General features: G+C 53.9%; 3 protein-coding genes across 12 annotated transcripts in view; 2 read left to right on the forward strand and 1 right to left on the reverse strand.

The window, feature by feature from the left end:
- Positions 1-2,182: 2,182 nt before the first annotated feature.
- Positions 2,183-13,210, forward strand: Pex10 (peroxisomal biogenesis factor 10). Its single transcript, XM_047522522.1, has 6 exons — positions 2,183-2,466; positions 3,161-3,241; positions 4,996-5,402; positions 6,965-7,140; positions 7,222-7,357; positions 8,241-13,210. Exons 1-6 carry the CDS (start codon positions 2,319-2,321, stop codon positions 8,307-8,309), a joined length of 1,017 nt encoding a protein of 338 aa, XP_047378478.1. The 5' UTR covers positions 2,183-2,318; the 3' UTR covers positions 8,310-13,210.
- Rer1 (retention in endoplasmic reticulum sorting receptor 1) lies at positions 10,168-21,873 on the reverse strand. 3 transcript variants are annotated; one of them, XM_047522536.1, is made up of 7 exons: positions 21,709-21,873; positions 17,908-17,995; positions 16,018-16,122; positions 14,213-14,312; positions 12,882-12,960; positions 11,376-11,511; positions 10,168-10,840 (listed from the first exon to the last, which is right to left on the reverse strand). In XM_047522536.1, the coding sequence occupies exons 2-7, from the start codon at positions 17,986-17,988 to the stop codon at positions 10,751-10,753; spliced, it is 591 nt and encodes a 196-aa protein (XP_047378492.1). In that variant the 5' UTR covers positions 17,989-17,995; positions 21,709-21,873; the 3' UTR covers positions 10,168-10,750. The 3 variants fall into 3 exon arrangements, with proteins under 3 accessions (XP_047378492.1, XP_047378500.1, XP_047378487.1); XM_047522544.1 differs by having other exon boundaries at positions 21,793-21,827; XM_047522531.1 differs by lacking the exon at positions 21,709-21,873 and adding an exon at positions 18,125-21,293.
- Positions 21,874-22,070: 197 nt separating this feature from the next.
- The window catches only part of Morn1 (MORN repeat containing 1), a 46,965-nt gene continuing 43,523 nt past the window's right edge, over positions 22,071-25,512 (forward strand). The window contains exons 1-5 of one of the 8 annotated variants that reach the window (XM_047522453.1): positions 22,071-22,197; positions 23,099-23,170; positions 23,259-23,294; positions 24,326-24,424; positions 25,262-25,372. In XM_047522453.1, the coding sequence (XP_047378409.1) occupies positions 22,122-22,197; positions 23,099-23,170; positions 23,259-23,294; positions 24,326-24,424; positions 25,262-25,372 (394 nt within the window). In that variant the 5' untranslated portion in view covers positions 22,071-22,121. Of the gene's footprint in view, positions 22,198-22,413; positions 22,445-23,098; positions 23,171-23,258; positions 23,295-24,325; positions 24,425-25,261; positions 25,373-25,512 lie in introns of those variants that run through there. The other 7 variants (XM_047522464.1, XM_047522510.1, XM_047522480.1 and 4 more) reach the window with 7 other exon arrangements.

A 25,512-nucleotide genomic window follows, 5' to 3' on the forward strand; every position in this document is an offset into this window, starting at 1 on the left:
ACAAACACAAAGGAGGAGAAGTTCATGTGTCAGAGGTCTCAGTCCACAGACAGCCAACGCCATGCTCTACCGAGGTGAGGCAGAACATCATGGCGGAAGGGCCTGGAGAAGGAGAGCAGCTCAGGACGTGGCACCAGGAAACAGAGAGCTCTACTCACCAGAGACAAAATATAAACCCCAAAGGCACGCCCCTGACCCGCCTCCTCCAGCCACACCTGCCTGCCTACAGTCGCCACCCAGCTAATCCATTCGGGGATTAATGCACTGATTAGGCGAAGGCTTTCACAACCCAGTCATTTTTCACCTCTAAACTTTCTTGTACTGTCTCACACATGAGCTTTTGGGGGACACCTCATCTCTAACCCATAACGTTCCTATTCCACAGACCAAAACTGAGGCCTAGGAATGTTGTGAGCACTCCCTGTGGATGGCAAAGGCCTGGAGGGCCCTGCTGGGGAAGTCAGAGGCCAGCTCAGAACGCTCCCATGCAATGTCACCAGTGCGCTTCGCCTTGGTTACCAGATGGGACGGACACCTGGTTTAAAGGCTGGGGTCATCCTTACTGGAGTCCAGGAGGCAGATGTCAGAGCACAAGGACAGAACTGGACCATCAGTTGCTTCTACCCCATGCTTATCACTGCTTTTGCTGAGATCCACAAGGTTCCGTGCCTACCTGCCTTCAGTTCTAGGAACAGAGAGAGACAGAGTGGACAGGGAGTCACGGGGCTTAGGCCCAGCCTGGGGGCTCAGGCAAAGAGTGCCTAAGGGCGGAAGCAAGGCAAATGCCCTCTCCCCTAGCAAAAGCCATCGTCCCCACCCCATTCCATAATCCTGGAACCCAGAATACTGCAGCAAACAGGATCCCAGGTCATGAAGCCAGCCTAGGGACATGGAAGACTGACTTATGAACGAGGCAAGGGAGCCCATTCTGCCTTCCCACCCTCTCTTCCCACATTAGGCCTTCCTACCCTTTTCCCACTTCCCATCTTAGTGCTGAGACCCACATTCTGAGCTGGTTCACTGGGAAAATATTCCCTAAACCCCTAAAATTCTACCACCAACCTAAAAAGAGCAGAGGGACTGGCAGTGCCATCTGCTGGCTGCCCTGGGCTCTGCCCCTTAAGAAGAATCCCTTGTGAGGAGAGAGACCTGGGGCGCACTATCGCATGCACCCCAAACAAGTGAGGAAACAGGATCAGAGGCATCATTCAATAATGGAGCCGAGATCTGGGGATAAGACTTGAACCCAGGGTGCCTCAAGACCGACCTCTCTGGGAACAGACACTTGGATACTGTTTCTGGCCCTGCACCCTCCTTGAGGCTGGGGTTTCAACTCATTATGCACAAGATAAAAAATCAGGAAAATGCAGTCCTGTGCAGGATCAGTTCATGAGAGGTGCCCAGAGCAAGCCACATGTCATGGGCCTAACCTAAAATTGAGCTCATGAATCAAGGAAACAAGACCTCCCTGTGGACACACAGACTAGAATGGCCTAGGACCAACAAACAACTGCATTTCAAACTTGCATGAGAGTAGGCCAGAAACTCATGGACATCTGTATCTCCTCCTGGGCCGCGCGGAATCCCTGTTCCCACCCCTCCCTCCAGGCCCCGCCCCCTCCCGCTCAGCCCGTCCCCCTGCTCCCGCCCCTTCCGTCGTGCCCCGCCCCTTCCCGCACAGCCCGTCCACTGCCCCGCCCCTTTCTCCGAGCCCCTCCCATTCCCTCCCAGTCCGCCCCCTGCTCCCGCCCCTCCCGTTCTGCCCCGCCCTTTCCCTTCCCTTCCAGCCCGTTGCCCTCTCCTGACTCCTCTTCCTCTGCCTCCGGCCTCCGGGTCCCCAACGGGCCTCGCGGACATCAGGTCCCGCTGTGGCCTGTGGCGGCGCCAACCCCGCTGGCGTGTGGCCTTAGCACGCGCCCCAGGTGTACGTCCGTCCCTGTGAGCAGAGCGGCTGAGAAGGGTCGGGGGTCCAGGGGGCGCTGGTGGCTGGCGGTCACCGTCGTCCCAGGGCGCTCCAGCGCACGTTCCGCGGGCCCAACGTCAACGACAGGAGGCTCCGGGCGACGGTGGGCGTCCGCCGCCTATCCCAGGGCCCGCGCAGCCCCTCCGTCTCGCCCTGCCCCTGGACTCGCCCCGCTCACGCCTCTCCACAGGCCCCGCCTCCCGCCCCGCCCTGGCCTCGCCCCGCCCCCCCTCGCGTTCCGCTCGGTCTGGTCCCTGTCAAGTTTCTCCACAGGCCCCGCCCTTGTTCGCGTGATGCACGAGGTCTGCGCCGCACGTCGAGCCCCCCGCTTCGTGCGTCATCAGGCCGCGCCCGTATGGGCGGCCTGCTAGTGCGAGGTCGCGGAGTTTCGGACATGGCGCGGGTTGCCGCCCCCCCGGAGGTGATCCGCGCGGCGCAGAAGGACGAGTACTACCTCGGCGGCCTGCGAAGCGCGGCGGGTGGCGCCCTGCACAGCCTGGCGGGTGAGCGCCCGGCGAGGGCGCGGCGGGAGAGAGGCCGCGCCGCTGCGGCTCGGCCCTGCGTCCCGGTCGGGGCGGCCGAGGGCTCTGCGGAGGCAGAGCGCTGCTACTCACGGGCCACAGCGGGCTCTCGGTCGCCGGCCGACAGGAGGGTGACGACCAGAATAGACTGTTTTAACGTAGCAGTTTCTTTGACAGACACTTTGTACATACTCCGCCAGGCACTGTTCTCCGTGCTTCCCCAAAGGTTATCCATTTATTCTTCGAACGTCTCCACAGACAGGGCCTGTGGTTGGTGGGGAAATGGAGGTTCCAGAGAGATCTCACAGCCAGGTAGTTGGAGAGCTGAGGTTTGATGCTAGGCAGGTGGTCCTAGCCTGTGCTCTTAGCACTACCTAGCCTGGGGCCTTCCAGGCTGTAGGCCCTAGAGCAGTTGCCAGGCGGATCCTGGTGGGACACAGCTACAGGTGGTAGTTCTCAGGACATGGTCTGTGTCGCTAGCCCAAGCAAGTGGAGGAAGAGCCAAGACAGGGCCTGAGGAGTGGATGCCAAGGGAGGCCAGAAGAGAGAAAAGTGGTTGAAGGCTTTCTCAGCTTCCAGGAAAGGGAGGAACTTAGCACCTGGGGAAGATTGTTGTCCCTAATCCTTAAAGGACCCCACTACTTCCCCCAGGAATAATGTGTTTTTCTCTTCTCAGGTGCAAAGAAGTGGTTGGAGTGGAGGAAAGAGATTGAGCTGCTCTCAGACATTGCCTACTTTGGCCTCACAACACTTGCAGGTACCACCCCTCAGCAGGCCTTTGACACTGAGGGATCCACAGTTCACCCAAGTCAAAGAATGGGGTGGGGGCTTCCAGGCAGAGGGAGAAGCACCTGAAACTAGCCCACATGCAGCCTCAGGGACCATAGACCAGAGCAGAAGGAGCTGTCCAAGACTCTCCCCAGGGCTCAACACCCAGCCAGGGGCCTTGCCCTTCATCTTTTTTGTGTCCCTGGGGACCTTCCTCCAGGACTTTGTCCTGGGTGCCGTTTTTTTCAGTGGCTGACCTTGGTAGCACAAGTGGGTGTCACTGCTGACCCAAGTCCCAAGGATGCTGGCAGTAAGCCCTGGTGGGGGAGTGAGAAGGTCAAGCCTAATGATCATCCTTTAGAAAGATCTGATAGGCCCTCTGGATTGCCAGTTCCATCTTGGGACCCAGCAAGGATCACCTGCCAAATGCCAGCCAAGTATACAGAAGGGGTTCAACCAAGGGTGTCCTGCTACCCTGGAACACTCTAGTTGGTGATAAGCACCACATAACTCTGTTGTGTGGTATTGTAGGAGGTGATGAGCTCTTTGGGGGAAAGGGCCAGTTTTGGGAAAGAGCATTTCCCAGACAAGCAAAGCAGACGGCCCAGGCCAAGAAGACCCTGAGAAGGCGGCCCCCTTAGAAGGATGGGGTTGACTCTGGGAGATGGTGAGTTTGTGAGCTCTCAGCGTCCCCTCTGCAAGGTGTGGGTGCTGCAGGGTCTGGGGCAGGAAGAGGTAACTGCTGGCTATGACCAGAGCCCAGGCAGAGGTGAAACAGGGAAACACACAGGAAGAGATGTCAAGGGTACACCATGGGTTGGACCACAGGAACAGGAGGGCCAGCATGGTTTTCCATGGAGACAGGAAGTGGGGAGCCAGCTTTCCCAGATGGTCTGGAAGCTCTTTTTTAGGTAGCAGTGAATTTGTGGGTGCTATCCGCTAGGAAGCTGACCTGGAAGCCTGGAGGGAGCCAGGTCTAAGCTGGGCCATAAGTAGGGTTTGAACTGGAGTGCGTGGGAAGTGGGGAACAACAAGACTGAGTCCTAACACTTGGGCAGGGAGTAGGTAAAGGGGTGGCAGGGGAGAAAAACAGGGAACGAGCACAGGCTCTGAAGAGCACCAGAACCTGGGGGCCGGGGAGCATGGTGTGTTAACTTTCCATTGCTTCAACAAAAGCAGAAAAGTCAACTTAGAGGAGAAATTTATTTTGGCCCACTTGGCCCCGTTGCTTTGGGCCTCTGGCCAGGCAGAGCAGCATGGTGGGGAGCACGTGAGGGGCAGAGCTGCTTGCCTTATAGTGACCAAGAAGCAGGGCAAGAAAGAGAGGAAGAGGCAGGAGTCAGTCCCTTCAGAGGCATGCCCTTGGCGCCCTGCCTCCTCCATCTGGGCCCTGGCCTCTAGTAGCCCATGCAGCTACAAACCCACCAGTGGGTTGTGCCTCAGCCACTTCCCAGAAGCCCTGTCTCTGAACATTGCTGCATGTGCCACTTCCGTATCCCAACCATAACAGGCCAGATTCCAGGAGCTGAGGGCAGCCTGAGCGGCAGGTTGTGCCCCATGCTGCTTGAGGTCACAGGAAGGCTACGGTGGTTTTAGTAATGGACACACTGGCCGTGGCCAGGGTTCAAGGTGACATCCTGGAGGGGATGGGTTAAAGGTTGCGGCTGGTGGACTGGTGTTCAGGTACAGAAGCTGACTGAGGACAGGCTGACCACAGGAGCACACCTGTCCTTGTCCTTCTAGGCTACCAGACGCTTGGGGAGGAATATGTGGGCATCGTCCAGGTGGACCCATCCCAGCGGCATGTGCCCTCTAGGCTCCGCCGCTGCGTGCTGGTGACACTTCATGCAGTCCTGCCCTACCTGCTGGACAAGGCCCTGCTGCCCCTGGAGCAGGAGTTGCAGGCTGAAGGTGACAGCATGCGACCCTCACAGGGTAGCCTGGTGCCCAGTGGGCGTGGCCGGTCAGGGACACGACGATGGGTTCGTCGCCACACGGCTAGCCTGACAGAGCAACAGAGGAGGACACTTCAGCGGGCCACTTTCATCCTTAGACAGGGCCTCGCCTGCCTCCATCGCCTCCACATAGCCTGGTTTTACATCCATGGCACTTTCTACCACCTGGCCAAGAGACTCACGGGGATCACTTATGTAAGTAGCAGAGCCATGGACATGTAAGTAGCAGGTCCGTGGACACTCAGACCACTGCTGCACTGTCTGTGCCCCTGGTCTGTGCTGATGACGTGATCACAGTCCAGTGCTGCAGTCTGAGGCTGGAACAAGATCCTCTACTTGGAAAATGACAGTTTTTATTCAGTTACATTTTGCTAGAAGATCTGGGGAAATCTGGTTTCCATAAACCCTGAGGGTAGGGCAAGTCATTTTCCTGTGCAGGGCTGCCAGGAGGTGGGGGTAGGTCACTAAACACAGGGACGGTGGTCCAGCCTTGGGGCCGGTCTCCAGCACAGGCCTACGGCTGTGGCTGTGTGTATTTCACTGCTCTGGGGAAGGAGCAAGTGGTCCCACACAGAGCCGAGCAGGCTCCAGCCCAGCTCCCAGGGCCCCACTCACCACCATTTTGGAGCCCTGGCACAGGGGCAGTGTCTTGGTTGGGTCTTGGTCCAGGATGTTTTTCCAGCAGTGACCATGTAGACAGCATCTCTGCCGGGCCTTCCTCATCTGCGTTTGCTGTCTGCCTGCTGCTTTTGACAGCCACCCCAACCCTTCCTATCCTAACTCTCCACTGGCACCCATGGAGCATTTCTCTGTCCCCCAGTCTTGGTGCTCTGCCCTGCTGCACTACCAAGCTGCCCGAGCTTTCAAAAGGAACCCCAGTACTCCCTTTGGTCACTTGCAGTGCTGCCCTGAGCCCCTTGCAGATCCCTTTCCATCTTGCCTGCCCCACACATAGCAGGTCACCAGGATTATTTAGAGTTGTGGTGGGGTCTCAGCATTCAGTACCCAGACTAGAGGGTATCCAGTAGGTCCTCACCCCTTGCAGGATCTGGGGAGTTTGCTGAGTGGCTGTTCTCCCTCCTCAAGGGCCATCGTTGGCCAGGCACCCAGGGCAGGCATGGGGCTCCTCCACAAGGAGAGCAGGGCCAGGCTGGCAGTGGGATCTGCCACCTCCATATGTGCTCCAACTCTGGCCTAAGGCCTGTCTGGTTGAAATGGTTGTCTCCACTTTGGGGCCAGTGGAAGACATAGAGGTGGGGGACAATGGGCTTTTTCTTCAGTGATATGACCAGAAGTTATGTTACTGCACGTAGGAGACTGGGACAGTGTGTAGGGGCCAGAATGCCCCCAGAGGGCCATATGCCTTGCTGAAATAGGGAAGTGTCTGTCCCTACAGCAGGGCAGCTGGTGGGGGGTGTCCACATGTCCAGCTCCATGCCCCCCAGCTGCTCGTTGGCCCCTTTGCTGGTTCCTCTTCTCCACAAGGGGTGGTTCCTGGATGACCACAGGATCTTCACCCACTCCTGTCCTATCCTGTCCAGCCTCAGGCTCACATCAGCTATACTGAGGTTGCCAGAGGTCAGTGTTCTGCCTGGGCCTCTTCCTGGTCTCCCCAACCCACCCCCAGGCCTGGCCTTATCCTTATAGCATTCCCAGTACTGTGGGAGGCCTGGGCCCGACTGAACAGGGGCTCCAGCAGGCAGGGAGCCAGGTCCCCTTCAGGCTCCTGATGGCTCTGGGGCCACCTGCCTTGACAGCTGCGGACCCACCACCTGCTGGGAGAGGACCCACGGGCACGCGCACACTACAGGTTGCTGGGGCTCATCTCCCTGCTGCACCTGGCGCTCTCCGTGGGGCTACAGGTGTACAGCTTCAGGCAGAGGCGGCGAGCCAGGAAGGAGTGGAGGCTGCACCGCAACCTGTCCCACCGCAGGTATGCAAGGGCTGCTGGGGTGCCTGGCCACACCAGGGAACCGGACAGCACTCTCACCTCGACTGTCCCTGCCCTCCCCAGGAGCTCCCTGGAAGACAGAGCCGTGTCCCGAGCACCCCTGTGCACCCTGTGCCTGGAGGAGCGCAGGCACGCGACAGCCACACCCTGCGGCCACCTCTTCTGCTGGGAGTGCATCACTGAGTGGTGCAGCACCAAGGTGGGTGCTAGCCCTCGCTCTGTCTGGGGGGAGAGTGGTCTTGTTAGGTGGAAGTTGCCTGCCAAGGCTTGGCTGCACCTTGGGCAGAAGACACATGGTAAGGATGAGACCCAGGCCACGCTACCTTCACCCATGCCCTGCCTCCTGGCTGCACCAACTGGGGCATCCTTGTGCCTGCACTGGACCCTCCGCTTCAGGCGGGACGTGTGAGTGGAGGCGTGCTGCCTACCCTAAGCAGCTGGGCCACTGCCCTTGCTAGAAGGAGCCACAAAATGGTTTTAGCCAGCCAGCTCTTAGGGAGGGCACCCTGGACGTCTCTGAGCAGGGTAAGGACAGGAGGATTCATTCTTCTGGAAACACGCCCAAGAAGCTCAGTGATGCCTGTCTGATGGGCATTTGTGAGAGCCCAGTGTGGCAAGTGTGGAACACGTGCACAGCAGTGTAGAGCAAGCCCCGTCCCGGAGTGTCCAGAGTGGGACCTAGTAGAAAGACCTAGAAGAAAGGGCTCAGCATTTCATGTGGCCCAGCATCTGTCTTCCTGATGAAGCCTGAGGCCCTCTGTAGCTGCCTGCCAAAGCATTGCTGGGCAGATGTGGTGAAGCTCCAGCAGCAGAACAAGCCCAGCAGGGAGGTCCCTGGCACCAGCAGGCCTTAGGTACTAAGGGTGAATGAGGTACCCCTGTGTAGTACCCTGAGCGTCCAGGGACAGCTACTGTGGGCCAGCACTGACCATGCCTAGCACCACCACCCTGACCCCTGTCAGGAGTGGGGAAGGCTCTTCTGTGGTTCTGAGTTGGAGGTCACAGGTTTAGCAGGAAGAGGCAGCTGTGTTGGGAGGCGGGGCTGGCCAGTGTGCTGTCAGTGACCCTACCATCCCCCACAGGCACAGTGTCCCCTCTGCAGGGAGAAGTTCCCTCCCCAGAAACTGGTCTACCTGAGGCACTACCGCTGACTGGCACCAGACATCCCTGAAAGTGGATGGAGGAACCTCAAGAAGCTTATTCTCAAGATTAACTTAGTTGCACAGAGATTATAAAACCCTTTACACTGTGTGTTGCCACATAAGCTACGATTCCAGCCACCCAGGTAGAGGACAAAAATGCAGGGCTGACTAGGATGATGGGCCTGGCACCTTGAGGGCTGTGTTGGCAGGGAAGGGCCAAAGCCCTAGGTTTGGCTCAGCTCAGGGCTTCTTCAGAGGTCCCTCACGTGAACAAGTTCTCAGGGTCCCCTCCCTTCCCCAGCCACATAGTTGAGAACTAATTTCAAAAGTTGTCCAGAAAGAATTTTATTCATTCAGTTAAGCAGTGGGTTCCCCGGAGGGCAGGGGCTGAGGGTCAGTTGGGGGGCAGGGGGCAATGTGCTCCAGCCAGTGGTGGCAGAGGACCCCAGCACCCAGGCCAGATAAGTCCACCTCCAGGGCCGGGTGACTACTAACGAAGTGTCAGTACCTCTGACTAAATATTTGGCACATATTTTTAATTCATGTTTGCTTCCCATTTTTGGCCTTAACATAAATGGGAAGGGGTCTCCCCAGCTGCGGGGGCAGAACTAGCTTGAGTGAAGTTTCCTATTTTCTTCACATCTTAACCTATTCGTGCTGCTAGGCTTCTGCCCCCTCAGCTTGTCCCCAGCCTGTCCCCAGCCTGCTTCTTGCCTCCATTTGATATTTCTAGGTTTCAAACTTAAGTGGTGCCAGAGACAGCCTGGCAACTTAAAGTAATTCCAGAAATGTTGGTCCATGATGAACAAAGGATTGACCTGGAAGGAGCACATAAATGTCTGGAGCTGCCTCTGGGTTGTGTGGAATGTCCCCCTGCTGGGAGGCGGGGTAGGGCTGAGGCCAGCCAGCAGCATTGGTTTTGCTGTTCAGCTGTTCCTGGTCAGCAGGTCAGCTTGCAGCAACAGGCAGCTGCCTGCCCTTAGCTGGGAGGAGCACTGGGGTTGGCACCAGGGCTGCTGGGCAGCAAAGCCTCCACAGCCCTGCAGGGAGGCAGGAGCACAGCTCTGCACAGCCATCCTCAGCCCTGGACAGGTGCACAGAATTCCCATCACAGACCAGAGTCTGACAACCCAGGTGCATACCTATATCTCAGCTGCTAGGGAGGCCGAGACAAGAGGAAAGTTTGACGTCAGCCTTGGCAACTTAGATTGTGTCAGAGGAAAAAAACTTACAGGGGGCTCTGAGGGTGAGGCTCAGGTATATTACTTGCCTAGCAGGCTCAAAGCCCCTGGGTTCAATCTCTAGAACCACACACTTGCAAAAGTGCTTGGAACACGGTTTAAAATGATGGATCAGGTATACAGAAGGACTTACTTTACTACGCCCTCAGAGGAGCTCAGCTTGAGAGGAAAAGCCAACAAAAGACCGCCCAGACCATTGTTCAGTGTCTGGAACCATCTGTGTACCTGTCCCGTCAGGCCCCAGCCCTGCACCCATGCCGCTGAGCCCCTGCAGGGGGTCTTGCTGCTGCAGAGACGGTTCCCTCCCAGTGCTGCTGAAAGCAAGCTGGGCCTTGATGCAAGGACTAGCGCTCGAGATATAGACCAAGCAAAGGGACACTGTCTTTAATAAAACTGGAATTAAAAAGTCACTTAGAAAAATGTTTAGGAGTACTTTTTTTTATCACATTAAAAAAGCTGACATGCAGTAGGTTCTGTTTCCCTTGTAGAAAGTGAAAAGCTGTTGTGTTAAACCCACAAACCTGGCCTGTTCTGACCAGTTTTGGTGTTTCCTTAAAGGGGTGGAAAACACATTTAGTCAAAAGCAAAACTCTTTATACGTATCAAAGAAATGTGTCAAAATAATCTCAAACAATTAAAATATAATATGTTTATAATTCCAGGCCCTCAGAAGCAATCATGGTAGTTAAGAACAAAGTTTTGAGTCATCGCGATAGAGGCCAGCTTGAAACACCTCCAGTGAGGTGAGGTTTGGAAACTGGCATGAGAACCCCAGAGTTACTTGAAATCACCTGTGCAGTGTTACGTTCTCTTGCACGCAGGAATCAGGTTGGCATCGTCCCTCGTCCCTTGTCCCTCTGGCCTCGCCGTGGCCCGGAAACAGCCCCACGCAGAGCATCCAGCTCCTCTTGCAGCCTCGCTCCTGTCCTCCCTCCCACCCCACTCCTGCTGCCCGCCTGGCCTCTTGAGCCTGCGGTTACTACAATGCCGTCCTTTGAAACAGGTGGACACCGCTGAAATAGAAATCAATGCAGTCTGGTTTAAATGCCAGTTTCTTCAAGAACCTGTATTTCAGTTACAAATCATTGAGGCTCCTTTTTAAAAAGAAAATTCAAATCCCTTGTAATCAACTACTTTATGTGAAGAAAAAGGCATTGTTACAATGGCTCAAAACCGTCTTGAACACGTGTGCCAGAGTCAGTCCAGCTTCTAACTAGCAAACGTCTTGCCCACGTCCTCCTTCCCTTTGTATCTCCTCTTTCCGTGTGTGAATGGTATGTACCGGTATTTAATCATGTGCTGGGAAAACAAACACAAACAAGCTCAAGTTACTTCACAACTGTCCCCTGATAGGCCACGCTTCCCCTAATCTCAACAGCCAAAGGTGCCCCTTGGTCTTCTCTACTGTCACAAGCCATGGAAACTGGCACAGCCTGGCTGACCTGTGCGAGCCCTATCTGAAATCCCCACTTTCAGGAAGCGTTCTGTGAGCCCTCTGTGGGAAGGGTCCTCTTGGGTCAGACTGCTGCAGAGCCCTGAGCTTTAGACTAAGAAGAGCCACTGAGACGCTGCAGGCCCAGGGATGCCGGGCACAACCCGGCACTTTCCTCTCTAGCTCCCAGCCAGCTGCCCGGAGGGCCCACTGGTCCCACGTGGGGATCTGCAGATTTGTGCACACTGGCCTTGATGGGATGTGGAACGCTGGGTCCTCGCCACGCACGAGGCAGTGCTGGCCAATCATGGCAGGCCCTACCCAGTGCCGCTCATCAGAGACCGAGGCACGGCTCTCCCAGGGCAGTGACAGGACAGAACACAGCGGCGCTGAAGTCTTTACCTTTATTTGCCTCTTCATTGTGATACAGAAAAGCATGATGAAGTACATCACCAGGATCGGCCAGAACACCGGGACGTTGAAAGCCTCGAAGAAGGTGCAGACCATTGCCACCAGGATGCCCTTCGTGGCCGCGTGCCTTGACGCGAGGAAAGAAGTTAGCAGTGCTGCCGGTGGTAGAATCTGGCACCTGCCGGCCCCTTCTAGCCTCCAGTTTCCCCTACATTCACCCACAAATAAGCACCACAGGGAATGGAGCCTGCTCAGGAACTGTGTGGCACTGTGTGTGTTTAATGTGCATGCATCACCCTGAGCCATAACTGTCGTTCTTGGTCCCTCAAAAGCTGAAAAAGTCTTAAGCTTACACAAAGTACAACGTGCCATGCTAAAGCTGACGCACCTGTGTGCTGCCTGAAGCCCCAGCACACGGTGCCCTCCTACCCAGCACACAGCCCTCAGCCACCCTCGATCCAACAGGCTCCAACTCCCTGTTTAAACCTCACTGCTCTCCCCTCCGCCCTGCACCCCCTCTCCCCAACTACCCCCTGACTCTTGCACCTCAACCATGTCCCATGCCCAGTGCCAGGGCTGCAGGGTTAGTGCCTGTAGCTGAGGGAACCCAGTATGCTCAATTTACTGAGCCAACAGCTGAACCAGGGGTCCCAGAAACAGGACGGGGGCCAGTCACAGAGCTCCCAACCCTCTGGCAGAGGGATACCTGAGGAGCTGTGCCCACCACCTGTCCTCCATCACACCAATCTTTGCCTCTCCACACACATGAGGTCTAGTCTACAGAAGGACCAGGCCCTGAGGGTCCAACACCATTACCAACACTAGACACCTCTCCCAAGAACTAGGCAGGCAAAAAACTAGTCCAACTCTGCTGGCCATGGGAGGCCACAGGGCCCAGAGGGCAGATGTCTGGGCCTGCCCTCCTGAGGCTCGAGTCTGTAAGATGGCAGCTCCCTATCTCCCAGAACGAGCCTTGCACCTGCTAGTTTCAGACCAGGGGTCTACCCTGAAGCCCAGAGAACATCACAAGGTGGCAGTATGCCCCAGAGAGCCCCCTGCACCCACACCCACCTAGCCATCACCTTTTGGGTGAATGAACATCTCAAACAAATGATGCACATCAAAACCTGCTCCTTAAGTCTAACTGGTGGTGGACTAGAGCAAATTGACTCGCCACAGCCTGTGCAGGCACACTCAAGCACGAGGGCCAGACACTTCAGAGTCAGAGGTGCAGTCAGACGCAGCACAGCACAGGAGGGTGTCGATGGTGGACAGATCACTGCACGTTTCAAAGCAGCCAACAGAACTGTGGATGTTCGCAACACAGACAGGGCAAATACCTGCAGTAATGCACGTGCCAGCTTCCTGATCTGACAGGGATGTGTTGTACACATGCACTGGAATGCCACTGTCCCCAATAAGCACACAGTCACCACACGTCAAATACAAATACAAATACAGCTTTAAAAGTGTATAGAAAAAAAAAAAACAGCTCACCAAAATTTAAATTCTGGAAGCCTTCGAATGAAGGGGCGAAATTCCTCGTTCTGTTTTGTTGGTAAGGAAGGGCCGTCATCTGAAAGGCAGAGCACCTATCAGAGAGGGAGCACTTGCCTCTCATCTTTTTATTTCTATCACCATATTCAGAAGCTTTCCCTAAAAGTCTTTAAACTAGCAGGCCTCACATATGGAAACAGACTTACATTATTTAGCCAAAGATAAAACGGGAGTCTACCACCAATTTACAAATCAAATCAATACTTTAGAAGATTCAATTTAGACTTTCTTTTGGAAAAAGACTTCTCTACATTTTGTATGTATAAAAAGAATTCAGTTACACACAGATTTTTCAACTGTATGACGTCAAGGAAACAAAGGCGCTGGGGATGGAGCTCAGTGTGGCAGAGTGCTTGCCTGGCATGTTCCATCCCTAGCACCACAAAAAAAAAAAACAAGGAAGAATTAACATTTACACAAAACAAGCAGTAAAGAATGCAGGCAGGGCTGTGTCCTTGCCACAAGAACCCTGTGGAACTGTGGTGGACAGCCTCACACCAGTAGCTGCTGCCTGCCATGCCCTGCTCACCTACACGCACCTCATTCACAGATGGAGAAGCTGAGGCCTATAGAAAAGGGTCTGATCCAGTCTTCTTCAAATAGCAATTTAATGAAAGGAGCTGTACTTCCTTAAGTGCTTCTGGTCAGCCAACTCAAACCCCACTCTCCAGAGCTTCTCCCACAAGAGGACCCTGGGGCCCAGGCAGCGGTGTGCCCCTCACCCCCACCCCTGCTGGCCCACACTCCCCTACTTAGCCCAGGCAGGGCCAGAAGTAGCAAGAACCTCACAGACATGGCACACAAACAAGCAGAAACATTTCAGTTCCTCAGAAATCAGGGAGTGCCTGCCACCTCACCCTGGCCTGGCCACCAGCAGCCGGGATCCTAGTGGTCTGTACTGACCCTAGCAGACAGCCTCTGTAAACCTCTGGTCACCTGAGAAACCAAATAGTAAGTCCTAAAGCAGGGCCAGGATAGGCTGTCTGCAAGAGGCGAAAACCTGAAAGGCAGGCTCAGTGTCCCCTTCCTTTGGTCCCCCACTCTGCCAGACAACCCCACGTGCCTCAGTCTCCTCATCTGTAAAACAGGGATATCAATGAACACCCCCACAAGGCAGCATGAGGACGTAGAGTGCTTATGCTGGCCTGGCCACCACAGGTACACATAACCAAAGCACAGCCCTGTGCATCCCTGGAGCATGTACGGCCTTCCCAAGAAGGCACAGAGGCGCCGTGCTGCCCACACAGCACCATGGATGGCCTCTGCTCTACCTGAGTCTTCCATTAAGGAAGGATCCACTTTGGGAGAAAGGAACGCTATGAAAAGATTTAGATGGTAGATTCCCAGGGCGTAGGTCACGATGTACCAACCCTGGAAGAGAAGGAAGCACAGTGTCAGTGAGCAGCCCACCCTCAGAGCCCCAAGTGCTTCACTGTGCCTGTGCCCCCTAACATGGACTAACAAGAGACTCCGGCTTAAGTGACAATGGACACGTACACGGTGACCATTTACCTCAAATTACTCTGTGGGTCTTGAGACTACTGTGACAACCCAGGATCCAGTCAGCAAATTCCTTCAAGGGTCCCACGGGATGCATGTGGCACCTGCAGCCTATGGTGGCCCTACATGCAACACGCCAAAGCACTAAGTTTTCTCCTGCTGACTACCAGAACTGGATTCTCAGTCTTCAAAGCCTGCGCTTTCCCATAAACAAGAGGAAATCTTTCTGCTGAAAAATTTTTCCAAATCAGACAACTACACAGTAGGTATTAAAATTCACCTTAATGCATATGTGTAGAGCCAAGTCTGGAGGGCCACCAGATCACACAGATAAGGCTCAGAACAGAGCAGAACTCACCTTGTGTGCTGCCCCACACCACCACACTCCTAACTCAAGGCTGCTCAGGCAGTCCTTCCACTAGTACATGGAGCAAGTTCTTTTTTTTTTTTTTTTTTTTTTTTTTTTTTTTTTTAAATCAACACCAATTTCAGACATTCTGGAAGGAAAAGTCACCACCCTGATACTAATCCAAGTTGGTTCACTCACAGTAATAAATCACAAACAAGAACAAAAATCAAGCTCTACATTTAGTGTTTCTTTGGTAGTAGAGATTGAACCCAGGCCGCTCTATCATACCCCTAGCCCTTTTTACTTTTTGAGACATTGGCTTCGTTGAGTTGCTGAGGCTGGCCTAGAGCTTAGATCCTCCTGCCTCAGCCTCCTGAGTTGCTGGGATCACAGGTGTAGCCACCACACCCAGCTTACACTTAGTTTAAGTGAGAATTTCACATGGCTCCAGACACACGGTTGAGGCCAATAAGCCTGTCCATTCATGGGCTGACAAGTCCCTGAGTCCTAGAAGGAAGCAGGAAGGAAGGTATGGTCTAAATGAGGACATCTCTTCCAGAGCTCCAAAGAAAAGGCTTTTAACCTGCCTGCCTCTGAGCCTACAAATAAGAAACAGTCTCCTCTCCAGGTGTACAAGGAGCGCCTAAGGACAGGTGTTCATTAGGAAATAACCAGCTTCGAAGGAAAAGCCTGAGTGGCTGTACCTGCCCCTGGGGGTGTCCACAGACAACCCAGGGACCAGCAGAACTGCCTTCAGGCAGCTACACCACCCATTCAACAGAATGTCATAAACTCACTTTCCTCTTCAGTCCCATAAAAGGTATAGTTCAAACAGCTGAACCCTGTGAATGCCCACGTCAGTCCTAATGCACACTGCCTCACCCAAGAAACAAGGTATCTGCTGCAGAAGGTTATCTGTGCCTGCGGTTCTGGCCCAGGGGGCACGTGGCAGAGGAGATGAGAAAGCCCATGGTCCAGAGCAAGTCACTCAAGGGCAGAACACGGGCTGAGGTCAAGACTGGCCTGTGCACACTGGGAACTCTAGCTACAGAATGAGACAAACGAGGTGAATCATGAACAATCCTCTTTAAAAACTAAGATAGTCACTGAAATTTTTCTTACATTTGTGCTGAACTGAAAGTGCTTATTACAGATCATCTCCTTCTCCATAAACTGGATCACCAATGCCCCAACCAACACTATATCCGATAAGGAGCCCATACCTACCTGTAACAGGTAAACTCTAATCATGTAGACAAAGCTCAAGCCCAGCGTCACCACCCACCGCACAGCCGTGTAAGGTGTGGACTTGTCCAGCCAGGACTGATAAATCTAGAGAGACAAGGGTTACAGCATGAAGTACACCCTGGAATTCTGACAACTTTGCTGCAGAGTGCACTTCCCCTAGAGTTATTTTTATTTTTGGCTATACTGGAGAATGAACCCAATGAATGAACACATACTAGGTCAGTGCTCTGTAACTGAGCTACATTCCCAGCCCTTGTTTCAAATTTTACTTTGAGACAGGGTCTCACTAAATTGGCCTCAAACTTGTGATCCTCCTGCTTCAGCCTCCTAAATAGATGGGCTAACAGGCACATGCCACCATGCCCAGTTAGAACTGGTTTTAAATTTTCAAAAGAGCTCATTAAAACATCAAGAAATATACATGTCAGCACAAAGCAGTGACTACAATTAATTCAAAATTTATAATAATTCCTGAAGCGGTTCCCCTCTTAAACAAAAATATTATAAAAGGACCAAAATTAGAAGATGACACTATGACATTACACAATGGTATCATTATGAGGGAGACCACTTCACCCAATTGAAAGAACATCAATTGAAAAGGAGAAGGCACCCATCTCGAAGTCACCATCCCACATAACAGGTTTCACTGCCCAAGTCCTGACCCAAGGCCTGCTCCTCCCACAGGCCTCTCCCGTACTAGAAGCTCCCACTGGCCCAGCAGCCCTAGGCTGGCCCCTTTACTCACATGGAACCAGCAGCAGCCTGACCACAGCAGCCAGAGCTCACTTGTGGTACACACCAAGGCAGCTGTGGACGTTACTGAGGGAGCCCTTAGTTTTCAATTCACATACATGTTTATGTATGTACATAGCTGTTTTTATTTTAATTTTAAAATTTAAATAGTGAAAATTGTCAAACAATCATAAAATGAGACTATGCATATTCATCACCCAGGTTCAGTAATTAGTCTGCCATACACTACTTTAAAAGTTGATAAATTTGTCAGGTGTGGTGGCACATGTCTGTAATCCCAGGAGCTTGGGAGGCCAAGGTAGGAGGATGGCAAGTACAAAGTCAGCCTCAGCAACTTAGTGAGGCCCTAAACAACTCAATGAGATCCTATCTCTAAATAAAAATTTTAAAAAAGGTCTGGGAATGTGGCTCGATGGTTGAGTGCCCCTGGGTTCAATTCCCAGTACCAAAAAAAAAAAAAAGAAAGAAAGAAAAGAAAAAAAAAAAGTTGATAGATTTTTTTTACTATGCTAAAGTATCAGCATCCAAAATTTTTCACCAAATTAAACTTCTAGACTGAAGTTCAAGCACGAAATGTTCAAATAGCTCCAGCCTCACCACTGCACCAAGCAGCCCAGACAGCCACAACAGGGTGGCCCACATCCACCTAGGCCAGAGCTAAGGAGGCAGCAAACAGCCATATGCAGGCCAGGAAGGTAAAGCCTGCAGGGACTACTGGATGCAGGTGGCAGAAGACAGCCAGCAAGAGTACAGCAAGGGCCACCGCCACGCCTGTAGAGCATGTTTAAAAGTTGTTAAAAAGAAAATTAAAAAGTGCTTGGAGTGTAGCTCAGGAGTAGAGCACCTGCCTAACAAGCACAAGGCCCCAGTTCCATCCCAGAACCACAAAAAAAAAAAAAATGAAAACACACATGTGGCCCCAAGCACCTGGACTCTCCTCTACCAGGTCTTTCTGGAAAAGAGTAGAGCGGAGCCCAGCGCAGAGAGCAGACTCAGGCTGGGCAAGCTAGTGCTCAGCTCCTGTCAGCAAAGCAACAAACTCATACCCTGAAGATATGTCAGGAGCCAAAATTTCTCTCCCAAATATTTATACTGATCTACAAATGCACCAACCTGTCCAAGTCGTGTGAAAAATCTGTACACCACTGAGGGTTTCCCATGGACAGAATCTCCAACACTGTCCCCTTCAGACATTCTGTAACTAGAAAAACACAAGATACTTTTAAATTAAATAAAAAGCACTCAAAGATTTGAAATTTTTGCTGACCAATCTCTCAAGGAGGTTTTCCCATACTCAGTATTTCATCCAAGCCATTTATTGTATTCTTACCATGAACTGTCCAGGACAAAGAAATAAGCAGGTAACAGGCTCTGGCGGTGGCGGGGGGACACAACAGAGCAAACTGGCATGCCAAGTGACCCTGGATGAACTGTCTTCTACTGCCAGCACCACAATCTCTCTCCCCCAACCTCTCTCTCTCCGGTGGTGCTGTCCACCCTAACCTGCTGAGCCTGGAGTCCTTTAGTAGGTCCATGGTATCCCCTCCAGGTACTTCTTCCTCTGGATGCCCAGCCTCCCTCAAGCACCCGTCTTCTCTATGCCCTCAATGGGTCCACCCACCATCAACCAGAAGATGTCACCCGGTACTTGCAGGCGGTCCATCTATCTGTGTCCCAATCTCTTATCTGAAAACTGGAGGTAATCCTATCTACTCATGACTATTTCGACATGCTGTTGTGACCCCAGGCAGGATTCACCTGTTGAGAGCCCAGGTGCCAAAGGTCCCCACATTGTCCCACTCAATTCCCAGATGGCCTAGAGAAGGGGTGTCATTACTGCATTTCACAAAGAAGTCCAAGGCCATTCTACAGCTCTGCTCCCAAGCAGGCCCAGGGCCCAGCATGACACCTGGCTCCTGAGCATGGACTCAGAGGATCCGCCACTCTTCAAGAGAACGCTACTAAGTAACTGGGACCTTCCCAGTTTAATGACAAGGCACTTGTGGATCCCCAGGGAAGGCAAGGTTCACCACTCCCCAAATCTGTGGGTGACAACTACCCAAACTCCCTCTGTAGTTTCCATGAGAGTGAAAATGAGAAACAGACTCCAGGGTCAGGCTTGAGTCCCACTCATGTTGAGCAGCTGAGGTCCTCAGCAGACCCCCCTGGCCACCCAGCAGGTACCAATTTTCTCATCTGCAAAATAAGGCTCTATTAAACACCAGACACGAGGACGCGGTCTTCACTCCACAGCAGGCCTTGAGGCTACTGTTACTGCTCCCACTCAGAAAAGAGAACAGGCTCACAAAGGCTAGGGTGTTGCCCCAGCAATCAGCCATTTGCAATGGGGCTGGAACCAGAACCCACACCTGCCTAAGTCCAAAATCTTCCAAGCCACATCTTCACTGTGAGCATTGGGAAAACCCTCCTTCTGAAGTGGAAGCCAGCAGGCCACCTGATGACTCCCTAGGTCTCAAGTGGACAGCCTTCTAATCACAACTTAAACACAAGTTCAGCGCTAAACAGGCCAGTCTTTAGCATGAAGTATGAACATGACCGCACAATAGCATTTCCTGGGCCCAAGAGCACAGTGCTCAGAGCTGTTCAAGAAATGCCCTTCGGTCTCAGGAGAGCCTTGAAAACCAAAGAAGCACATTTTAACTAAAAGTTCATATGGCTCTCAAATCCTCCCCACCCCTCCTGGAAAGAGCATCTTCACACTTCACCAGGGGGATTCCCAGTGTAAACAGAGGTGACATTAGCATGCATGCCTAGATTGACCATCCTACGTAAACAAAAGCCCAGCCTGCAGAAATACTTCACTCATATTCTTAATCCTGTGGGGCTTGCAAATTTTTCCTCATTTTACTGTAACCAAATTGTTTACCACGAAAACACTTTTGTGTGAACTGAGGTGACAAGAGTAATATTAGAAACAAAAATACCTGGCTATCCCATTAAAGTATGTACTAGAAGCTGAGCTAACTACTTAAAATACCTTACTCTACAGGCTGATGTGAAAAACCTACTAAAAGATGCATTAGTCACAAACTGCTTATCTAATGAAGAAACATATGAAAATATGACTTTACACATTTTTTTTCCTGTGCCAGGGATGGAGCTAGGCCTTGCACATGCTAGGCAAGTGCTCTGTCACAGAGCTGCGCCCCAGCCATGACTTTACATCTCAACTGAACCTGCTGCCAATGACATGCGAGTGGCACTGTAACATGATCAAGAACATGAACTTTGGAGTACAACCAGCACTGCACTTCCCAGCGGCAGGACCTGAGTGAGCCACGTAAGAAAGCCTGGACTGGATCTGTGGGATGGTCACAGCACTGTGGCACCCTCCGCCCAGGTTTCCCGAGGAGCTCATGGCAGTGTGTGGAGAGCCTGCAAGCCTGGCACCATACATGTGCCAGCCCCCCAAACACGTCAGACTAGTTCCTGGATTAGGGCAGCCCTCATACCAGCTGTTCTATCTGCAGTTCTCTTCCTTATGCTCAGTGTAAAGGTCACCTCCTCAGAGAGGCCCACATGCTGTCCAAACTGACCACCAGTCCCTTATGTTTTTATTTTGTGTGGCTATTGTTTTCTGATGCCTTTTAGTTTATTTTTCAATTTCCTCCCACCACAATGCAAGCTCCTTGAGGAGGCCCTTGTCTGGTTCACAGCTGGACTTTACCACCTGGAAGTGCCCAATACATAACAGAAAGTCAATTAATTACCTGTTCAATGTAAATACTTTATGCTCAAAGAAAACAAAGCAAGAAAAAAAAATTCCAGGCAGAGACAACTATGTACCCACCAGAAACTGTACAGAATGTTCTCCATGTGCCTTGTTCTAGAACCCATTAGTTGGCTAGTTTCTATGATCCATCTCTCCTAAACTAGGAACAGTACAGAAAAAAGCCCTCTGCCCAGCATCTGGGGTTAATTCCTCCTGGACAAGAAACAGTCACTGAGTCCATACACCACTCAAGCCCCTGGTGCTGTTCTCTCCCTGAAATGCCCTTCTAGTCCCTACCTCTTAGTTATTCCCAAAGCCACATTCCAGTCTGGGCTCCTCCCTCCTGACTTGACCATCTAGAGCCCCATCTGGCTTTTATACTCCATACCTTCACTGCAGTCACCGCTGTTCCTATCATGGCCTGAAATGACTAAGTGTCAAATACTGAGGACACTTTACTCACTTATGGGAAAATTCTATTTTACCATGAAGTGAGAAGTCAACCCAACTAAAAGCAAAGTAGTTCTAGGACAAATAGCCAGTCTCTCCTCTGCAAAGGAAAGGAAGAAAGACCCCTGAATGTACTTAGGACAACGGCAGCCCTCTGGGCTCTAATATACCCTGCCTAGGAAGCAAAAACTGACTTAATCAGTAGTACACTGAAGTGCAGTCAGTCTGAGGCCTGAAGGTTTTACTACCTTAATCTGGAATCTATCACCACATAGTCGTGACCGATACAACTAGCTTCCCTTGAGCCGTTCGTTACCGTCTTCTTCCTCAGACTTAATCCCAAATACAAATAAGCCCTAAAAGCAAACAGGTGATGGGGAAGTAAGAAAACACCCCCACAAACCCATCCCAACTCTAAGTGCGCGGGCCCAACAGGCCACATTCCCCAGATGCCCCGCCCAGTGGGGGAAAAGAAGTGGCCAGGGCGGCCGGACCGCGGCCCCCTCCGCGGCTCGGCCAGGCTCCGCGCGGGAGCCCCGGGGCTCCGCAATTCTCTGCGCGGGTCCCGCCCGGGTTACGGCCAGTCTCCACGCGGGTCCTCCCGGGGCTCGGCCAGTCCCCGCGCGGCCCGGCTGACCCTCCCCGGCCCCGCCCGCCCGCAGCCTTGACAGCCGAGGGAGGCGGAGGCGGCGCCGCCCGGCCGCCCCGCGCCACCAGCCCACCCCCGGCACCTCGCAGCTCCGCTGCGGCCGAGCCGCGGTCTCCCTCACGGCCGCAGAAGGAGGACGGCGGGCAGGACTGCCGCCGGCGCTCACTGGGGCTCCGGGAAGCTGCACTGGAACTTCCGCTCCGTCCTGCGGCGCCGCCTCCGGCCTCCAAGATGGCCGCGGGGCGGGGCCAGGAGCTCCAACCATTTCCGCTTCCGGTGCGGCCGCCGCGACCGTTGGCGGGCGGTCCCCCGGCGGAAGGAGTGGGCCGGCGGAAGTGCGACGCGCTGCACAGGCGCCGTGGCGTCCGCGGGCTCCAGGCCGAACGCTCCGTTCCGGGGATTGTCGTCGCCCAGCCTGGCCGCGGCCACGCCCCTGGCGACCCGAGGCCAATGGCAGACCGCGTGGCTGGTTGCTAGTGAAGCGCTGGCGGCAAGATGGCGGCGACCGGCGAGGGCAGCCCGGCTTCGCTCCCGCAGCGGCTGGATCAGCCCAGGCGGCCGCCGCGGAACGGTACGGACTGCGCCGCGTCGGGAGCATGCTCCCTCTGCGAGGACGAGGCCCAGGAGCCCCGGAGCTCCGGCCGCCCAGACGCAGGGTGGCGAAGCCGCGGGCTGCACCGGTGGGCGCCGAGGAGCCGAGGCCGGGCCGGCGGGCGCGCAAGGCTCCCGCCTCCCACCCCAGGCCGGTGCCCTGGGACCGTGGGCCTCGCGATTCAGACTCCGATAGGAACTGACCTCAAGCCGGGAGAAGCAGAGCGGTCAGTCCGCGCGGGTCGTCAGGTGGAACCTGGCCCGAGTTCAGTGCACAGCCGGGAGCTGGGGTTCGCCCCTCCCTGCCTGCGCTCTCGCACACCCCGTCGCCTGTCCCCGGCTGCGCCTTGTAGGCAGGGGAGCCTGGGCGGGCGTGCGCTCCACCCCGAGGTTGGGAGTGGGGATGGTGCCCAGAGATGAGTGGAAAGAGAGAAGCTGGCCAGGCGTCCTTGGGTGTAAGTCCGGATGTTGTCCGGGGATACAGGAGGCCACTGAGAGTCCTAGCAGGGCCTCTGTGCTCTCACTGCTGCTTCCCGACCTCCCTGCCTTCAACAGGCTAACCATTAGGTCAGTCTTCCCAACCCTGCCCCACCAACACCTCTGGGACATGTCTACTCCCTAGAGCCTATGTGTTTGACCCTGGCCCTCCTTTCCATGTTCTTTCGTCTTTTCACTAAGTCGGTGCTCCTCCACATCACATGACTGGGTCCATAGTGAGTAGGAAAACTGAACCCCACACAGCCTTCCAGCAGTTAGCCCAGGTGAAGTGCACGGACACCTCCTCCAGAGCCCAGAGCTGCCCCACCTTCAGGTGTCTGTTAATATTAGCAAAGTCTTCGATGCCAGGCAGTCACTGTGTTCCTTTTCTTCTCGATGTTCAGGTTATGGTGTCTACGTATACCCAAATTCTTTCTTCCGCTATGAAGGAGAATGGAAAGAAGGGAAGAAACACGGTATGAAACCTGCAGATGCAGCCAATTTCCTGGGGCGCTTGGAGTGGACTGTGGCCCTGCACAAGCATGACCCAGGACACTCCCACAGGCTTGTTCCAGCCCCCTCTGGCTCCTAGTCTGCAGAGTAAGGCCCTTTCACATTGCTCTGGCTCACCGCACCCCGGTACTGCCCCCTTCAGCTGGCAGCTGCTGGCAAGTCTGGGAGGGGCAACAGGCACCCAGGGAGACACTCCCACCCCCACCCTGGCAGGCCACATTCCCATAGGCCTTGGGGCACTTTCAGCAAAGGAAGCCGCAGCTTGGAAGCCCTCCCTCGAGTCTTAGCTTGCTGATCTTTTCCAGAATGAAAATTCGCTTTAAGGTTTTTTTCCTGATTACAAAGAAGTGACCTACTTTTTAGAATAGAGGAAAGAAAGCATCAAGTAAAACCCCCTGAAATGCCACATGCACCAGGCAATTGCTGTGAGCATTTGGGGTCTAGACTCACCAGCATCTGCTGTTTGTCACTGGATCCCACCTGCCCACTGTCCTCCCTGTGTTCCACTGGAGGGCTGGGCTGGCCACATCTGTTGGCTGCTACTGTTCTATTCCTGCCATTCAGCTTTTACTTAGTGCTTTGCCACACCCAGGGTGTGGAAGCTCTTGTCCAGGACACCCAGAGGGTTGCCCCCACCCACTTCTAGCCCCGTGTCCCTCTGAGTCTAGGGAGTGAGGAGCACATGCACTTCTTTCACCTCTGTGGTCATTCTAGCCAATGCAGAGTGCTCAGGAACAAAGCAGAGCACTCAAGACACTGGCTATCTTGAGGACTATGTTTTTTGCAATGCTGGTGATGAACCCAAATGCATGCCAGGCAGGCACTCTGCCACTAAGCTCTACCCCAGCACTCTTTAATTTTTATCTTGAGGCAAGGTCTCTCTCAGTCGCCCAGGGTGGCCTCAACTTGCAGTGCTCCTGCCTTAGCCTCCTGACTGAGGCCCTTGAGATAAATGTGGAGTATGTGGGTAACAGGCAAAGAACACGCAGGGAACATGTGACCGAGCCAGGGAGAACTGAGTGTCAGGTGTCACCTTCCTTGCTCTCAGAGGCGCCTGGCAAGGTGAGGGCTCGGTAGCAGTGAATGCCAGGTCTGTGACTCTCCATGGTCCCTCACAGGTCACGGGAAGCTGCTGTTTAAAGATGGAAGTTACTATGAGGGCGAGTTTTCAGATGGAGAGATCACAGGGTTCGGCTGCCGGTACTGGGCCTGGTCAGGTTGGTGCAGTGGCCACGGCGTCACCTCCTTTACTGTGCACTCTTAGGCGGAGGTTGGTCCCCTGCTTCTGGACATAGGTGTAAGGAAATGAGGGGCCCAGGTTACCTAACTTGGAGTAGCAGTGTGACCACAGCATACCAGCCGGGCCAGGTGGCATAGATAGCCTTTGCACCTGGGCGGGACCTGGCTCAGGGAGGAGCGCCTCAGTCAGGGCTCTGTGCCCACCTTGCCAGACGTGAACTGGAAAGATTTGTCATCACTGAGCCAGTGCTGGTGGCACTGGCCTGTTGCCCACTCTCTGCAGAAGACTGAGGCAGGAGGCTCACTTGACTTGTGCCCAGGAGCTGGAGGCCAGCCTGGGCAACATAGGGAGACTGTCAGAAAGAAAGATCATCCTACTGTTGCAGTTTCCTTTTTCTTTCAGTTTCAGCCAAATTGTGCCCCAGATGGGAAAGCTGCTCTTGGAGTCCATGCCCCTTGCCAGGGCAACTCCAGGAACCTCAGACCCCCACGGGCAGCAAGTGGTGGGAGCCACTTTTCTTTAGGGGAACTTTTCTTTAGGGCTCTGCTTTCAGTTGTTTTTAAAGAGCCTGGGAAAAAGGCTCATCCCACACCATGACCCACAGGTGCCCAGAGCAAGGGTCACCTAGGACAGTGCAGGCCCAGCAGGCAGGGAGGACCAGGCCCATCTCATCCTGTTTCTCCCTCATGAACCACAGTAAGGAGTGAGATAGAGACAGGGATGTCCACTCTGAAATAGCCCCTGCCACCTCACTGGTCAGGGGAGAAGAGATGCAGGACATGGCACTGACCTCTTCCTTGTTGTCTCTACCCAGGAAACACCTATTCCGGACACTTTGTTTTAGGAGAGCCTCAAGGACATGGCGTCATGAAATATAAAGCTGGGGGCTACTACGAAGGGGAGCTCTTTCGCGGCCTGAGGGCAGGTCTGGTGTGCACAGGGGTGCTGTGGGGGAGCAGCAGCCTGGTGCCCACTTAAGCATGCCCACTAACCCAGCTTGTCTGACTTTAGAGCTTGAAAAAGGAGGTGGGGTCCATGGGGTCAAGGGTCATGCTTTCATCTGTG

This window comes from Sciurus carolinensis, chromosome 1, assembly GCF_902686445.1.
Source record: "Sciurus carolinensis chromosome 1, mSciCar1.2, whole genome shotgun sequence".
In the NCBI taxonomy this organism is placed as follows: Eukaryota; Metazoa; Chordata; class Mammalia; order Rodentia; family Sciuridae; genus Sciurus; species Sciurus carolinensis.

Bases quoted from the DNA above. Each gene is read 5' to 3' on its own strand.
- Rer1 (XM_047522531.1), bottom strand. From the start codon at position 18,204: ATGCCAGTTTGCTCTGTTGTGTCCCCCCGCCACCGCCAGAGCCTGTTA. The intron at 16,123-17,907 runs GTTGGTGCATTT...TTGTCTCTCTAG, and splicing joins TTTTCACACGACTTGGACAG to ATTTATCAGTCCTGGCTGGA. The intron at 12,961-14,212 runs GTAGAGCAGAGG...TCTGCCTTTCAG, and splicing joins TTCCTTAATGGAAGACTCAG to ATGACGGCCCTTCCTTACCA.
- Pex10 (XM_047522522.1), top strand. From the start codon at position 2,319: ATGGGCGGCCTGCTAGTGCGAGGTCGCGGAGTTTCGGACATGGCGCGG. The intron at 3,242-4,995 runs GTACCACCCCTC...TTGTCCTTCTAG, and splicing joins TGGCCTCACAACACTTGCAG to GCTACCAGACGCTTGGGGAG. The intron at 5,403-6,964 runs GTAAGTAGCAGA...CTGCCTTGACAG, and splicing joins GACTCACGGGGATCACTTAT to CTGCGGACCCACCACCTGCT.